Below are 18,158 nucleotides of genomic sequence, written 5' to 3'. Positions count from 1 at the left end.
TCATCGTAACTGCGATTTGCGACCTTCCGGACAGTCAAATGAGGACGTCACTTCCGGACTTACGTAGCGGCTAGCGGGCGCCATTTGGAGGAGCTGGGAGGACTCAGTCGTGATAGAGTGAGCCTGAGTGAGTATATCAAGACAAGAACAAGATCTAGAAGGAGGTATGTACGGTGCGATTCATATAATATATTGTTTAGTTATCGTCGATGAGGAATTTGGGGGCCCGATTAACTGCAGCGCCATCCGAGCTGCGGCGTCGGGACGATACATTCATTGTACGGTCACATCACGCACTTACGGGCACGCCCATGGGCCCATGGGCACGCCCATGCATGCATGGGCAAAGACATATTTTTTTTTTTTGTTGGCAAGGAACGGGCACCCACGGGCACGGGCACGTCCTATATATATAGTACGGGCATGCCCTAGTTCTCAACAATTACGTGAACGCCATGTCAAGAGCTGTGGCAGGGAGCACAAGGTTGTTTTGGCTCCTGAAGCGAGCACTGCGGGGCGGTGGTTTCATGCCTCCTACGCTTTGTGGTCCCCTCCGCATGAGTGCCTCACCACTTGCTCGACAAAAGAATCATGGATGGATTCCTCGACGAAGAGTCTTCCTGCTGCAATGCAGTTTTCACCTTTGTTAAAGAACACAGCGCTCATGCCCTGGCGGAACAAGAGAGAAAGGGAGAATGGAAACAAAATGAGATGGAGATGGAGATGCACCCAATGGAAACATTCCTCTTCCCCTCACAGTCGTTTAGCAGCATTGCAGATCTTTACCTTAGGTGCAGTTCACCTTTAACATCGATATGTCTATTGAAAATTTAAATCACAAATGTAGGTTTTAAAAAATGCCAACGCGAACCTACCATCCTCACGGCTTTGTCAATGTCACAATCGTTGAAGATAATAAGTGGAGATTTGCCTCCAAGCTCCAGCGACACTTTCTTGAGATTACTCAGGGCGCAGCTGAAATGGCAGCAAAGAAACCTGGTCATGCAGGACGTTATTGAATGAAGCACATGAAACCCTTTCTCTATGCCTGGGCGCCCAAATCTCATGTCAAATATCTGCTGCCAGTCACTCAGATGTGGCCCCAAGTTGAATGTCTGTGAAAAGGAAAGCTTAGGGGAATAAAAACCTATTTACATGGGCTATGCAAAGCTATTTGTTAGCTTTTTTTTGTTTTTGTACACAAGATCGAGGCTCGTGAAAGAGCTAACATTAATCACACAGAAAGTCAAACCGACACATAAAACACAAAATAAGGGGAGCAGTAGACAAGATGGGGAGAGAGGGGGAAGGACACAAACACAACATTTGAGAGCAGGGACATCGAGAGAACTGTGGGAGGGAGAGGGCTTGGGGGTAGGTGGGAGAGTTATAAAACATGTGGACACTGCAAGGACTTCCAGGAAAGAAGTTGGAATTTCGAAAAAGTGGATCTGGGGTGAATTAGCAGGGGTAGAAAAGATCAAGGTTTTGGATGGGGGAAGATAAGAGATGGTGGTCAACAGCTGTTTTAAAGATCTGGAGGGAGGAGTGGGATTGAAGGGAGTGGGGGAGTTTGTTCCAGAAGCGGGAGAAAAGAGGAATGAAGGAGTGAAGGTGAGCAGAGAGCCTTGATTTTGGCAGTTTAACCATAAGAGGGTTGCTGGCAGATCTTGTGCGACCTGTAGGAATATTTGGGGGACAGAGCACAGAGAGAGCTGGGGGGGGGGGGGGGGGGGTAAGCCCGAAGAGGAGTCGGTAGAAGCCAGAAAGACCACCAACCTGCCTGCGGTGAGTGAGTGAAAGGCCCTCAGAGTTGGCTTCATCACAGGAGATTCCAATGATTCTGAAAGCTTTGGTTTCAACAGCGTGAAGCCGAGCTAGTTATGAGGCAGGAGCACCGACCCAGAGGGGGGAACAGTACTCCATTGAGCTGCAGATGAAAGCCTTGTATGTCGTGAGGAGCTCAGGTGTGCCGAGGAAGGACTTTGCACGACGGAGGATGCCCAGTCGGCGACTGGCTTTGGAGGCTTTGTGCTTTGTTGCTGCGTGCCCATCAATTTTGTACGTCTGCATGGTTTGTGTTGTTGACATAATTGGCTCTCGTTATAAAAACAGGAACAACTGTTTGTATGAGGCAAAGTGTTTGAGCTATATTCAGTTCACCTATGAAAGTAAAAAGATAATAATTAAAACGCAGACCAATAAGGTAAATCATGTACGCCGATAATGTGGAAACAAAGCCAACACTTTATTGCATGATTATTAAAGTTCATGCAGAAAATGAGGCCCCTATTTACAGAGATCATTCGACACTTGTACAGAGGTCATCACCACATACCTCCGTTTTTACAACAGTCTGCAAGACCAGTTACTTAACATTTACATACCTGGCTAAACCTTCTACAACTTGCAATGAATGCAACAAAGCATGGAACATGATTTTGGTTTCTGTTTATAGAAGTCCATGGGTATATATTTATTATGAAAGCATTTACATTGAATTCAGTGGAACAACACAAGTGACAAAGCTAATATTATAACGTCACTCTGTAGAGCGCATACCTCTGCCCGGCTGAACAGCTTACGTTTTGTATCCTCACTTATAGGCTGGATCTGCTTCCGGCAATTCATCTTTGTCACACACCAAAATCTAATCGGCTTGTTCTTGTCATCTACCCAACTCATCCACCAAGTTTTGTTATCATCCATCAACTATGTTTTGAAATATCGTGCTATATATTGTTTCTGGCCCCATCTCCAATGGTGAAAAATCACTCTTTAAAAAAATTAATAAATAAATAAACGAGTTCCAAACTGCCTCAAGAAGCAACGTCAGCACAACAACTGTTCGTCAGGAGCTTCATGAAATGGGTTTCCATGGCCGAGCAGCCGCACACAAGCCTAAGCTCACCATGCGCAATGCCAAGTGTCGGCTGGAGTGGTGTAAAGATCGCCGCCATTGGACTCTGGGGCAGTGGAAACGCGCTCTCTGGAGTGATGAATCACGCTTCACCCTCTGGCAGCACGAAGGACGAATCTGGGTTTGGCGGATGCCAGGAGAACACTACCTGCCCAAATCCATAGTGCCAACTGCAAAGTTTGGTGGAGGAGGAATAATGGTCTCAGGGCTGTTTTTCATGGTTCGGGATGGGCCCATTAGTTCCAGTGAAGGGAAATCTTAATGCTACAGCATACAATGACTGTGTGCTTCCAACTTTGTGACAACAGTTTGGGAAAGGCCCTTTCCTGTTTCAGCAAGACAATGCCCCCGTGCACAAAGCGAAGTCCATACAGAAATGGTTTGTCGAGATCGGTGTGGAAGAACTTGACTGGCCTGCACAGAGCCCTGATCTCAACCCCATTGAACACATTTGGGATGAATTGGAACACCGACTGCGAGCCAGGCCTAATCGTCCAACATCAGTGCCCGACCTCACGAATGCTCTTGTGGCTGAATGGAAGCAAATCCCTGCAGCAATGTTCCAACATCTAGTGGAAAGCCTTTCCAGAAGAGTGGAGGCTGTTATAGCAGCAAAGGGGGGACCAACTCCATATTAATGGCCATGATTTTAGAATGAGATGTTCGATGTTCAAGTGTTCACATATGTTACGGATTCCGGATTTAGGTGAATTACTATTCAGGTCATTGCTTATTAATGTTTATTCTATTAAAGGTTGTTGTGGTTAAATGGTTAGAGGCGCTCCTGATAACAGGAGACCGGAAACGGGATGGTGAACTGGAAGAAGAAAAAGACACGAGGTCCGGGAGAAGCGGCCATCTTCCTCTTCCTCGCCCAGCTCCGACGCGAGCGGTGTCGATATTGATCAGCGTTGGGAACGCGGAGTTTGAAAAGCCCGTCTGGCGAGAGGAGTTACTGGCGCGGGGTAATTACCGGTTACGCGTCAAATTGCCGTGGGTTCCTGCACGGAACCCAGCGTCCGGCACCGTTTACCTCAACGTCTACAAGGATGCGTACGGCAGGCGCCTTGGGCCTCGCGCGCTTTGCGAGCCCCGTAGCCGCGATCACGAGCACCGACCTCGGTGGGCTGCCGAGGAGGTGTCCGCGGCAGCAGCTGTTCCCGGTACGGGACGTGCACGGTGGAAGCACGTCAGGAAGGGTCTGTTCAACCGCCCGCGTGCGGAGATCGAACTACAGGAGTACAGAGACATTGTGAGAGACATTGACCATAGAGGGAGTCATGAGTGGGGCTCAAGGGAGGAATATATAAGATGGCCATCTTAGAGCTATTGTTGATGAGTCTACATCTTAGTAATGTTGTTGATTGAGGGTTGATTATTGTTGATTGATTGGGAATATATTATCCATTAATCCGGATCCTTGGTGTGGGGGTTTCCTATTGACTTGAATTGTTTGTGTCTTTCATATTGATTGTGTTGCGAAAGCGTATAAATCATATATCTTTCTGGCGGGGTTCCTCCCACGGTCCGGGGGTCACCGAGACCAGGTAGTTGCCGGGAGGACCACGTAACAGAATTGGGGGCTCGTCCAATTGAATTCCGGGATATAAAATTGTATAAAATAATAAAATAATATTTTTATTAATTAAAATTAATTAATTAATTATTAATTGGTAAATTTTTGGGAAATTGTGGTAAAGTCTTGGGTGAAGGTTAACAGGTGTTAACGATAGTCACCATGGTGTTTGTGGCACAGAAATTTGCGGTAACCCCGAGTGAGGCACAGTTCCGAGCGTTACTAAAATCGGACCTCTTGAAATTGGCCAAACATTTTAACTTGGAGGTCCGAACTAATTTGAGGAAGGCAGAGTTGCAGACCGCGGTGATACAATCTATGGTGGGATTAGGAACATGGGACGAGTTAGCCTGGGAGTGGCTACCCGAAGAACCAGAAGATGTGGAGCTCCGGAAACTGGAGTTGCAATTACGGAGCCAGGAACGGATCAAAGAAGAAGAAAGGAAAGCAGAAAAGGAAAGAGCAGAAGAAGAAAGGAACGCAGAAAAGGAAAGAGCAGAAGAAGAAAGGAAAGCAGAAAAGGAAAGAGCAGACGAAGAAAGGAAAGCAGAAAAGGAAAGAGCAGAAGAAGAAAGGAGAGTGGAACGAGAACTCCAGGAAAGGTTAGAAAGGATGAAAACAGAGGAAAGGAAAGCAGAAGAGAGGAGAGAAGAGAAACAAGCAGAGGAAAGGAGAGTGGAACGAGAACTCCAGGAAAGGTTAGAAGGGAGAAAAGCAGAGGAGAGGAGAGCTGCAAGGGAACTCGAAGCAGAGGAGAGAAAAGCCGAAAGGGAATTAAAGGAACGTGACATGGCGCTTCAGCAAGAAATTAAATTCAAGGAGCTGGAGTTAATGAGAGAACGGGGAGAGTACCACACTTGCTGACTGGGCCGACACCTAGCCAGAACACCTGGGATGTGAGCAGACATGTGAGGCTGGTTCCACAGTGAAAAGGAAGTCACTCAATTTTTTCCACACTTTGAGAAAGTGGCTCGACAGTTAAACTGGCCGGAGGAGGCCTGGACCATACTAGTGCAAAGTGTGCTGGTGGGTAAAGCTCAAGAGATTTATTCGGCGCTACCAATGGACCAATGTGCAGATTATGAGGTATTGAAGAAGCACATCCTCAAAGCCTATGAGTTGGTTCCTGAAGCTTACCGGCAAAAATTCAGGAATGCCAGGAAGAGGGAGAGTGAGACCCATGTGGAGTTTGCCAGAGTGAAAGAAAACATGTTTGATCGGTGGTGTGAGTCAAAAGGAGTCGGGAACGACTTCGAAGCATTGCGTGACTTGATCCTGGTGGAGGAATTTCAACAGTGTGTCCACGAGGACATCAAAGTGTACCTGCAGGAAAAGAAAGTACCGAAGTTGTGGGACGCAGCCACCATGGCAGATGATTATGCCTTAACACACCGGATAGGGGTCCAGAAACCTAGCTCCTCGCCTAGACTTCAGCAGGGGAGTTATGGAACACCCGGTGCGGAGAACGACAATACATGGCGGCGGCCTCGAGAGGATTATGGGGACAACTCTGATACCCCAACTGTTCGAAATCAGGGGGCTACGGGCCCAAGACAAACTTATTTCCCGGGGGGCCCGAGGCAGACCACGAGTTTTTCCTCCGGGCCTACTTGCGCCTTTTGCAAAAAACCTGGACACTTGATGTCCAGTTGTTACCTCATGAAAAAGGACAACCCAGAGCGGAGTCCAACTAGTACAACTCCGAATGCGATGGCAAACATAAGAAATCGCCCACAGAAGAGTTACCAACCATTTATTTATGAGGGGTTTGTCTCACTAGAGGGAGACTTGACTAACCCAAGACCTGTTAGGGTATTGAGGGACACAGGAGCCCATCAATCCTTAATGCTTGAAGGCATTTTGCCATTGTCAAAGAGTACAGCAACTGGTGATAGTGTTCGGTTGCAAGGGATCGGTGGCTGTGTTAGTGCCCCACTTCATGTCATCCATTTGGAATCCGATTTGGTGTCAGGACCGGTCACCGTCGGTTTACAAGCCACGCTTCCTGTAGAGGGAGTATCTGTGGTTATCGGGAATGATTTGGCCGGGGGTCAAGTTTATGGTAACCCGGGGGTTGGTAAAGAGCCCAGCAGGGAAAATAACACCACACCAGCTCGGGATGGCGACAAAAGTACCAAGTTATTTGTAGGGGGACTGAACTTCAAAACAAAGGAAGCAGTTCTGACCTCTGTCTTCAACAGATATGGGCCGCTGGTGGAAGTGCGGTTGGTAAAAGACAGGGAAACGCAACAGTCAAGAGGGTTCGGCTTTGTCACGTTTGCAAGCGCAAAAGACGCCAGAGAGGCAGAGCAGAATTGGAATGGTAAGGATTTGGAGGGTCGGACCATAACAGTAGGGAAGGCATTTCGTAGGCGTCGAGAGGTCTACAGAAGAGGACAATTTGGCGGTAGTTTTGGTGTTGGCAGCAGCCGATATTACTATGGAGGCTCCCAGAGTTACGGCATCCCCCGAAAGAATGATCGTCAGAGCACTGGCCGAGATGGAGACCGCCAGTCAGGTGACTACTGGGTCAAGTGGTCCCACCGTAACTGTTCGGAGTCCGGAGAAGTTGAAGCACTATATACGGCGGAGCCGCCGAGCCTGGGCTCCTACACGGACTAACCGTGAACGCCACGTTCTTAAAGGCGTCCAGGAAGTGAACTTTCCTGCACGGACTAACCGTGAACTCTACGTTCTTAAAGGCGTCCATGTAATGAACTTTCCTCCCCGGACTAACCGTGAACTCCACATTCCTTAAGGCGTCCATGTAGTGTATACTCAGCTTGGCCTCCCGAAAAACTGCTATCGAGTTGTTTAACTTTGGGGTTTTGGTCACCACCCCTTAACCGGCATTCAAGAGAAACTAGAAGTGTTGACGCTTGGTCCAGAGTGAATTACCTTTGGAATCTCTGGGGGTTTTGTGAAATTTTGTTGCTTCGTTTTTGAGATGTGATAATTGTACCCGGGGTAACTGATGATTTGGGGTGTGAGTTATTTTGTTTGTTTATCAAAGTTGGCCTGCAAAGAAAGTTTTCGCTGGGTTCAAACTTTCTTTCTTGAAGGGGGGGAGTGTTACGGATTCCGGATTTAGGTGAATTACTATTCAGGTCATTGCTTATTAATGTTTATTCTATTAAAGGTTGTTGTGGTTAAATGGTTAGAGGCGCTCCTGATAACAGGAGACCGGAAACGGGATGGTGAACCGGAAGAAGAAAAAGGCACGAGGTCCGGGAGAAGCGGCCATCTTCCTCTTCCTCGCCCAGGTCCGACGCGAGCGGTGTCGATATTGATCAGCGTTGGGAACGCGGAGTTTGAAAAGCCCGTCTGGCGAGAGGAGTTACCGGCGCGGGGTAATTACCGGTTACACGTCAAATTGCCGTGGGTTCCGGCACCGTTTACCTCAACGTCTACAAGGACGCGTACGGCAGGCGCCTTGGGCCTCGCGTGCTTTGCGAGCCCCGAAGCCGCGATCACGAGCACCGACCTCGGTGGGCTGCCGAGGAGGTGTCCGCGGCAGCAGCCGTTCCCGGTACGGGACGTGCACGGTGGAAGCACGTCAGGAAGGGTCCGTTCAACCGACCGCGTGCGGAGATCGACTACAGGAGTACAGAGACATTGTGAGAGACATTGACCATAGAGGGAGTCGTGAGTGGGGCTCAAGGGAGGAATATATAAGATGGCCATCTTAGAGCTATTGTTGATGAGTCTACATCTTAGTAATGTTGTTGATTGAGGGTTGATTATTGTTGATTGATTGGGAATATATTATCCATTAATCCGGATCCTTGGTGTGGGGGTTTCCTATTGACTTGAATTGTTTGTGTCTTTCATATTGATTGTGTTGCGAAAGCGTATAAATCATATATCTTTCTGGCGGGGTTCCTCCCACGGTCCGGGGGTCACCGAGACCAGGTAGTTACCGGGAGGACCACGTAACACATACTTTTAGTCATGTCGTGTAAATATCCATTGGCGATCATTCCCATAAACACACTCATGTGGAAAGGCACGAGGTGTGCTTGCATGTGTGAAAACAGCACGCCTGTAAGCAGCCTTATCATCTTCTCAAGCCATAATATTTGAACAGCCTATTTTACAAGAATGATGTAACAATGGCGTCATTCAAACAGTAATGATTTGAGCTGGAAGTGCTACGACTGAGTTTTAATGAAGTGATTCAGTAGGGGAATGATATTTTAATTCCTTCATAGCATCCAAAAAGTTCATCTTCACTTAATCATTCCAGGAGGAGTTCGTTCGTCAATTTCCTGTAAAGCCCGCTATTATGCTTAATTCACGTGTAAATTTTGATTATAAATTCAAATATGATGCTTTCGAACATTAGTCCAACTCTCTCCGAAAGTCCCCAGCACACATGTTCTTCCAGTAACCCTCTCCTAGTTAAACTCCCATGGTCCAGGCTTATCATCTGTCTTCACTCTTTTGTTCCTTCTCTCTCTGGTTTGTGGACGAACATTCCAGCAATGGTCCAATCACATTCTTCCCTCCAGGTCTTCAAGCAAGCAGTGCACCATACCCCAACCCTACCTGTGATCTGTTCTACCTCCATTAACCCTACATAACCCAGGTTAGGGTTCATCGGTTAACTAGGTTAGGGTTCATCGGTTAACCAGGTTAGGGTTCATCGGTTAACCAGATTCGGGTTCATCGGTTAACCAGGTTAGGGTTCCCTTCCCTCCCTTCTTTCTTTCCTGTTCATTTATCTCCCCACTTGTTGAGTCCAAATGTGGCTTCACTGCCCCGCTGTCAGTATGTTGTCCCTTTATCCTCTGTCCCGCACTCTTCCATAAGCCAAGAGTTTGTATTTTACAAAAAAGCAATGCAATGTGATACAAATGAACACTCAAATTTTTCCTTTCAAACAAAATGGGAAGTGGAAATCTGTCACAGAACAGACACCATTGCAAGGAAATGTTAAAATAAGCTAAATCAAACCAAGGTGACCCATTTGGAAAGGCCCCCATGGTTATAATCCTCAAGTCCTGTCAAATAGGGTACCAAATACCATATTTGACAGGACTTGAGGTACCAAATATGACAGGCACCAAATACGCTATTTGACAGGACTTGAGGTACCAAATATGACAGGTACCAAATACCCGATTTGACAGGACTTGAGGTACCAAATACCCTATTTGACAGGACTTGAGTGAGGTACCAAATATGACAGGTACCAAATACCCTATTTGACAGAACTTGAGGTACCAAATATGACAGCTACCAAATACCCTATTTGACAGAACTTGAGGAACCAAATATGACAGGTACCAAATACCCTATTTGATAGGACTTGAGGTACCAAATATGACAGGTACCAAATACCCTATTTGACAGGACTTGAGGTACCAAATATGACAGGTACCAAATACCCTATTTGACAGAACTTGAGGAACCAAATATGACAGGTACCAAATACCCTATTTGATAGGACTTGAGGTACCAAATATGACAGGTACCAAATATCCTATCAAGGAAAAGCTGTCAAATGGGGTACCAAATAACCACCATTCTCAGTCTTTCAATTAAACGCAAAATGTAAGGTCAGCTTTAACACGAAATAAGAAAAACAGAACATTCAATGCACCTGACTAGTCATAGCCTTCACAAATCTGCATCACATGACATCAGGAATTAAGAGGAACTGCCGGCGTGCCCACCTCTTCATGATTTGCTTGCCAATGGGAGTGGAACCAGTGAAGCCAAGTTTGCGGATGTCCGGGTGCTCTGACATGCGCTGGCCCACCAGAGATCCTGCACGACACACGAGCATATGGATTGCTCGGCAGAAACCCCAATCTATGGTCTCATGTGACCATTGTCCCGGTCAAGTTGCTGGCATCAGCACGGGTTTACGGCATATACGTGAGCAGAAGTAATATGAAGGGTCTAGAACCACACTGGGAACACAACAATTATGTGGGATGGCTCAATTTCTGTTGACCGAGATGGAGTTTAGTGCTCGAGTGGTGCTCTGTGTTTGTGCATTCGGGCATGCTGTCAGGTCCAACATCGGTGACGATCAATTCGACAATCCGAGGCATGCCTTACCACGGGCAAGGTGTGCTGACTTTTAGCACAGGGAAAGTCATAAAACATGAGGACTTGGATGAATGGCCAGTCACTTTCTGAGTATGAGGTTATTGCACGGCCGATGGCTTCTGTGTGCCGGAAGAGTAGCAACAAGCCTGGGTTTACTCACCGGAGCCGGGCACGATGTTAATCACTCCTTTCGGAATGCCCGCTCTAGCAGAAAGCTCAGCGAACTTCAAGGCACTTAGAGGAGTCACCTGCAGGGAAGTACATGTGCATTCCCATTCACTGAATATTCCCACACAAAGGTACACACATTTTTGATATTTATTCATTCAAGTTTGCCTGAAATTAGCTCATTAGAGATTGGCTTATGATGCGATTCGAAACCGCATTGCAAAGGTAAAACGAAAACTTGATGCTTATTCTCAAATTGATGCCTCCAATGTACAGCCCTTACTCCTATGTTCATTACAAACATCCAACTTCAATAGTTATTGCATTGAATACCAACAAACAAAAACCCCTTGTAAAGTGGGAGAAAAAGGCTAGAAATGTTAGAGCTGCTATAACTCCCTTTGATCGGTAAGACCGTTCACACATCATTTTACCTATAAAACCCGCAATGGTCTCATGAGAGATCAAATAACCTGACGTGACAATGAAACAAATTTCTTCTGACATCTTGCCTCAACAAAAACACAGCTGTTGCTTTCAACATGCACAGTTTCTGTGCAGATTATCATGAGGAAAATTGCATATATATATATATATATTAGCACCGGCAAAGTGTACATCCAGCTGTAGATATACATATACAGTCACGTGAAAAAGTAAGTACACCCCATGTAAAGTTTTGACGTTTTCAACATATTTCAACAAACAGCTATTTGATCTTCATTTCAACAATATTGATAGATAAAGGTGATATAATATAACAAATATCACGAAACATTTACATTTTGTAGTCCATTGTATAATTTTAATAATCATAAATGCAAATTTCACATGTGGAAAAAGTAAGTACACCCTTGGCTCTAATAGGTGGTATTGCCCCCTTTGGCAGAAACAACCTCAAGTAGGCGTTTCTTATATCTGTGTACCAGTCTCTGCAATCGACTGGGAGAAATTTTTGCCCACCCCTCCATGCAGAATTATTTCAGCTGTGCGATGTTTGAGGGGTTTCTTGCATGCACAGCTCGTTTCAAATCCCCCCACAACATCTCGATGTGATTTAGATCTGGGCTTTGACTTGGCCATTCCAGAACCCTCCATTTCTTTATTTTCAGCCATCCCTTGGTGGATTTACTGGTATGTTTAGGGTCATTGTCATGTTGCAAGGTCCACCTTCGGTTGAGCTTCAACTTTCCGACAGATGGCCGAACATTATCCTCAAGCAGCCTCTGGTACAATGACGAATTCATAGTGGATTCTATGATGGTGAGCTGCCCAGGCCCTGATGCAGCAAAGCTGCCCCAAACCATAATATTTCCACCACCATGCTTTACAGTTGGTATCAGGTTCTTGTGGTCAAATGCTGTCTTTGGTTTCGCCAAACATGTCTTCTGGTACTGTGGCCAAATAGCTCTACCTTTGACTCATCTGTCCAGAGCACATTGTTCCAGAAGTGCTCGTCTTTGCTTTAGTGTTCATTGGCAAACTTTAGTCTTGCCCTGATGTTCTTTCTGGACAGCAAAGGTTTCCTCCTGGCACACCTCCCATGTAGATCAAATTTGTGGAGCCTCTTTCTAATGGTAGACTCGTGCACTTTGACATCAACAGTGGCAAGAGCTACCTGTAGCTCCCGTGATGACATTCTTGGGTTCTTAGAGACTTCTTTCAGCATCTTGCGGTCTGCCCTCGGGCTGAACTTGCTGGGGCGGCCTGGCCTGAACAAGTTGGCAGTTGTTTGGAATCTTCTCCACCTGTAGATGATCTTCCGGACAGTCGAATGATTGATTTCAAATTGTTTGGAGATATTTTTAAATCCCTTCCCAGACTCGTAGGCATCTATAACCTTCTTTCTGAAGGCCTCAGAGAGCTCTTTTGATTTAGGCATGGTGACGCCGCACACTTCAACAACAAAGAGCAAACCAAACTAAATGTCTGAGGTTTAAATAAGACAGGTTCCTCCAAGAACCTCTCTGATGATGTTCTAATCACTTGCACCTGAGCTGGTGCACCTGATTCTAATTTTAGGTATTTGAAGTAGTGATAAATGTAGGGGTGTACTTACTTTTTCCACATGCGAAATTTGCATTTATGTTTATTTAAATTATACAATGGACTACAAAATGTAAATGTTTCATGATATTTGTTATATTATATCATCTTTAACTGTCAATATAGTTGAAATGAAGATCAAATAGCTGTATGTTGAAATATGTTGAAAAAGTCAAAACTTTACATGGGGTGTACTTACTTTTTCACGTGACTATGTATGTATATATATAATATATAATATATATATATATATATATATATATATATATATATATATATATATATATATATATATATATATATATATATATATATATATATATATATATATATATATACATACATATATATTGTTGCGGATATGAGGATTGCATTTTTTTGATTGTGTGTATTGTAGTGGTAAATTGTTGTGTAACATTGGTTGGATATGGCCCCTCCTGCCTCCAGAGTTGTGTAAAGGTAAAAAAGGGCGTCTCGGTAGTTATTCCATGAAACACCACATTGAAGGACACGATAAAACCCTTGTTCAGTAGCTTATATCTTATTATGTGTTTTAGAGTAAGGCCTTGTCTTCCATTAGAATGACACTCCATTGCACCGAATCAATTAAGAATAGCTCCCCTTCAATACTTGCATTTCCCAGCCAAACTCTCCATCTGCGGGTAAAGCAGTTCACAAGCGTGGGGTGCACGCCCTCTCATTTCGCTGCTATAGTGAATATGTGCTCCATGCTCTGTTTGAACAGGAGGGGCGGGGTCGCCCGGGAGAGGCAACCCCAGGGTGCGCCACGAAGGGCGGGGCTGTTCAGCCCCATGCCCAAATAAGGAAACAAGCCCGTGGCTCGCCACTAGGGGCGTGCCGTCGGCGCCATGCCCAAATAAGGAGACAAGCCCGTGGGATTACCATACAAGGTCACGAAACAGAGCATGGGGGGTGGGGGGGGGTGGTACCGATACCGAAGAGGGCATGCCAGACCCGCGCTGAAGGTATGAGAGAAGGGTGCGACGATCGCTGGGACAAGCTACACGAAGGATACGGCAGATGAGTCCAGGTGCGTAAGAGGGTTGGCAGTCCACCGGGAGAGAGTTCAGAGTTGCACCGGAGTTGCGTGAGAGATACGAAAAGCCTTTGACAAAGAGCCGCTTCAACCAGCCCCGTTTCAACCAGCCGCGTGAAGCCCTGACGGGGCAGCGAGTGACCCTGCCGGCGTGCGCTGTAAAGCCGAATACAAGGAGCTGCCGGCATGCGCTGTGAAGCCGAATACAAGGAGCTGCCGGCTCCTCGCTTCCCACCCGGAGTGGACCTGATCGCTGTGCCCTGTGATCCCACCTGCTCATCCCTCCAAACGATTCCTACCCTTCCATCCATTTGCGTACGTGAGTTTGTTCTGTTCGTGCAGTCCTGGGTAGTAAACTACGTCAGTATAAGGTAGTAATTTGCACTGTGTTACCTGCTTTTTCATGTCCGCTGTAAATACCCGTGACTGCTCTTTTTGCTTATGTGTGTGTAAATAATAATAAACCCCGTTACTCTTCTGTACGTCTTCTTCTTCTTCTTCCTCTTTGCATTCGTCGTCTTAGTCTTTTCCACATTGAGTATCTGTGGCGCGATACGGCCAACGTTTGGGTGAATCGGGTTTAGTCGGGGAACAACTGTTCGGTCGCGGAGCCTCCGCTCGGCAAACATACCATCCTTAACCGCGTACCGTAACAATATATATATATACACTGTATATATATATATATATATATATATATATATATATATATATATATATATATATATATATATTGTTACAGACGCGGTTGTGGATGTTAGTTTACCGAGCGGTTTGGTATGACCACGTCTGCACAGTTTACCCGATTATGCTCGAACGTTGACTAGTCGCGCTACGCTAGGTCAATAAAGGAAAAGGACACAACGGCTGGGATTCAAATGACACGACACCAAGGGTTCAGTTCTCAAGACCTCCGGAGGAGGTTATATTGTTACGGAAGGTTAGATTACAACTACAAGAGGGACATCATAGAAAGACAGGCACTTAGACACACTTATATTAACCCCAACAGACGACAGATAAACGGGACAAGGCTGACTCACACGGGGATTGATGGCAAGGAAAGGCAGAATCGATCGCTCCAGGTGCACCTGGGCTCAGGGCAGGATCGACCCGGTCCGGACTAGAGATGCGGGGAGGTCGCAGCGCTCGGATGGCGTCTTGTCTGCTCAAGCTGGGGGCGCATCTCACGTCACGTCCGGTACGTGGCCGCGTATATCCGGCGGGGAGTGACACGCCCTCGGCTCGTTAGCTCCGCCCCAGCTGGAATCGGCACGTTGCTTCTCATTGGGTGCGTGCGGGGGGGGGGTTACCGGCTCCGCCCTTGACGAGGGGCTGACAAGGAGCCCCTTCGTGGTAACCCCGCCGGAGCGCATTGTCAATGGCGGCTAACCGAGCTGGTGTGAGGACGCACACTCCCCCGCGCAGCGCCGTTGTTGTAGTTGTTGTTTGTAGTTGTAGGTGTTGTTGTTGTTGTTGTTGTTGTTTGGGGAAGAAGATGGGAGGAGGTATGGGAAAGGTCCTAAACTCACTACTGGTGCCATATAATCACATTCTGGTGCAACGAAGAGTCAGAATTAATGGAAACGAGTCCTTAACTGACATAGACTAAGAATAACTAGCAAGATGTCCGAAAGTTGTCTACGTGAGATGCGGTGGACCTGGGCACGACATTTAATGGGGGAAAAAGGGGAAGGTCGGTTCTACAGAGTGTTATTTACAGGCAATGGGACTAGGGAATGGGGGATTGGGGATAGTTGGGGAGTATTGGGGAAATAGGGGAATATTTACAAGCGGATATGGAGGCCAAATTCCATATTCGCAACATTGCACCCTTCTCTACCCTCGGGGCGTCCCGACCCGATAAATTTTTACCTAGTTTAGTGTGGCACTCAGATGTAGTTCCCACTACTATTAACTCTACCCTGAGTGCGACAGTTTTACAGATATTCACAAATGAGTAAATATGTCCCCCTGCGACGTTGCACCCTTCTCCTCTCAGAAACACACCCACAGGATAACCGAATCCGGAAAGAATTCGCAAACTAAACATACAGCCGGTAGGGAGCATTATTTACACGACTACGCTGATATTTACACTACGATCCAGGACCTGTTTTTGGAGGGACACATGCAGATGTTATGCATAGAGAGAGCACGCATGCCAGCATCGATACACCAACCCACGAGTGCTCTGTGGCCTACGGCCTTTAATAATGTGCAGAGCACCCCTTCCAAGCATCAAAAGCACCACCCCATAACACAGTCAGCACCATCCGGTGCACCAATAAAGTGTTTATAAATCACCGGTGGTGTCGCAGCCGGCCGATGTTCTGCCGCTGGTCTTGCCTTCGTGTGGTGCACTTGGCCTTCTTACTTCTTTCAAAAAAATTAAGAAAGGCGCCAACCGCGTCCATTTCCGTATTGTGGCCTTCAGTGGTGTCAACTATAAGTGGTTCACCTGTATGGCATAGGTGCCACGTTGACCCATAGGTCCATCCATGGGTGGTGCTTGGCCGCAAAAGAACTGCGGTCCATTGTGGGTGGCCACAAACATTGCGGTCCATATGGTGTATCGATCCAAGCAGCAAGCAGCGAAAGTGCAGGCCCACAACTGCGAAGCCAGCACCTCTCTCTCCTCTCTCTCTACCCCAAAGCCAGATCCTCGGAGGTGGGAGACAAAAGAAGCAGACAAGTGAGTAAGGTGGTAAGGGCGCAAAAGTGCACGCAATACAAGATGATGCACACTGGGGGCACATGGGAACCAGGTGAGACAGGTACGTTCCTACCGTACGCCCCCCCCCCCCCAGGTAACCTACATGGCCCCTCCCTTACCCCTTACTGTATCCACAAAACACAACACTACCCATAAACATCTACTTTACAAATCAACAAACATCCCTACTGTCTTCCCCGTTCCTCCCATAAACCAAATTCGTCTTCTCTCCCTCCTAACCAATCAAATTTGCCATTTTCAACTCTCATCAAAATTTGCCATCTCCAATTCATCATCAGTCCCTCCTAGGGAGGGAGAGATGGAATCACCCCAATGTCTCATCCACGTCGTGATGCGTCTCACAAATCCAACAGTAGTCCTTACTTCCTGCAACAGAACAAAGAAAACACAGGTGTGGAGTCATCATCATCACCACAGGTACGTGGCTGCGTATGGTGCGACAGGTTCATCAATCCTAACTATTTCCTAAATGACTTTACAACTTTACACTACCCGGGGTCTTTCTCCGGCCAAACCATTGGCCCTCTTACACTATGGGTTCTAAAAACCAATTCCCATTGGCCAAACTGTGGTGCTTTTCAATTTGGGGTCTCACTCCCCCGATTCATCTCCCGGTGCCCTCGCACAATTTCTGGGCTGTGGCGTGTACCTCTCCCAGTGGGTCTACCCACCTGCACACCTCCACCACTGCAGTTGCCTCCGAGCTTACCTGCTCCTCACCCTAACCTAACTACCTGGGGAAGGCCCTCTGGCGCTCTCCCCACTCGGTGCCCTCTCTGGCACTGGGCTACCCGATCCACACCCGGGATCCTCAGGCACCCACTCACAACTACCGGCTCCCAGAGCCCACCTGCGGCCTCACCTGGCCGACATCCTCACAGTGGTGGAGTGCCCAACCAACTACACACACTAACAGGCTACACACCCAGCCATTTCCACAACACTAATGCACCCATTCACAACACCATTCTGCAACCGCACCACAGATGCCAATATCCAACCACAATTTACCTATACCCTCTACCTAACACTTACACTACCCGCCCCGGGTACTCGTGAAAGGGGTCCACTCTTCCCCCATCCACACCTTCGCACCATGCACACCACTCCGTACCACTTACTCCAACTCTCTCCACACACCTGTACTTGCACACCTGTGCTCTCACACCTGGTGCTGCCTGCACCCTTCTCTCCCCAAGCGCATTCGCGCTGATCCACACACTCACTACTCATACACTGCTCCACACACCTGTCCAGTTGCACACCTGTGCAATCACACCTGTTCAATTCTCACACACACAGCATCATCTCATCTAACTACTCCCCTCTGAAACTTGCGCTTCCCAGTCGTCCCTTTAAACTATTGCGCTCCCACGTCATTATCATCCACACTAAACTACCTGCGTCCCCACTACAGGTATCAGTCACTAGCTAACCTTAACGTCACCTAATGTCATCTTCTAGGTCCCTATCAATATAACCTAACCCACCCGGGCTAGTTTTCACTGCCATACACCCCATAAGCTAGTGCGCATTTGCCCCACATGGGAAGGGTGGCAGGGATGCCCCCCTTACCCACCGGGCCCATCGCTCA

The 18,158-nt window shown here is 47.2% G+C and overlaps 1 protein-coding gene across 2 annotated transcripts in view; it reads right to left on the bottom strand.

Moving 5' to 3' along the window:
- Positions 1-18,158, bottom strand: part of LOC137436512 (mitochondrial 10-formyltetrahydrofolate dehydrogenase) — a 195,990-nt gene that overhangs the window by 27,066 nt on the left and 150,766 nt on the right. For both annotated transcript variants that reach the window (XM_068130372.2, XM_068130373.2), the window contains exons 16-19: positions 10,717-10,804; positions 10,175-10,268; positions 876-975; positions 571-669 (exon numbers count right to left, since the gene is read on the bottom strand). In XM_068130372.2, the coding sequence (XP_067986473.2) occupies positions 571-669; positions 876-975; positions 10,175-10,268; positions 10,717-10,804 (381 nt within the window). The remainder of the gene's footprint in view (positions 1-570; positions 670-875; positions 976-10,174; positions 10,269-10,716; positions 10,805-18,158) is intronic.

This window comes from Myxine glutinosa, chromosome 11 (genome assembly GCF_964187855.1).
Source record: "Myxine glutinosa chromosome 11, kmMyxGlut1.1, whole genome shotgun sequence".
Classification (NCBI taxonomy): domain Eukaryota; kingdom Metazoa; phylum Chordata; class Myxini; order Myxiniformes; family Myxinidae; genus Myxine; species Myxine glutinosa.
This window is presented reverse-complemented; position numbering and strand designations above follow the sequence as displayed.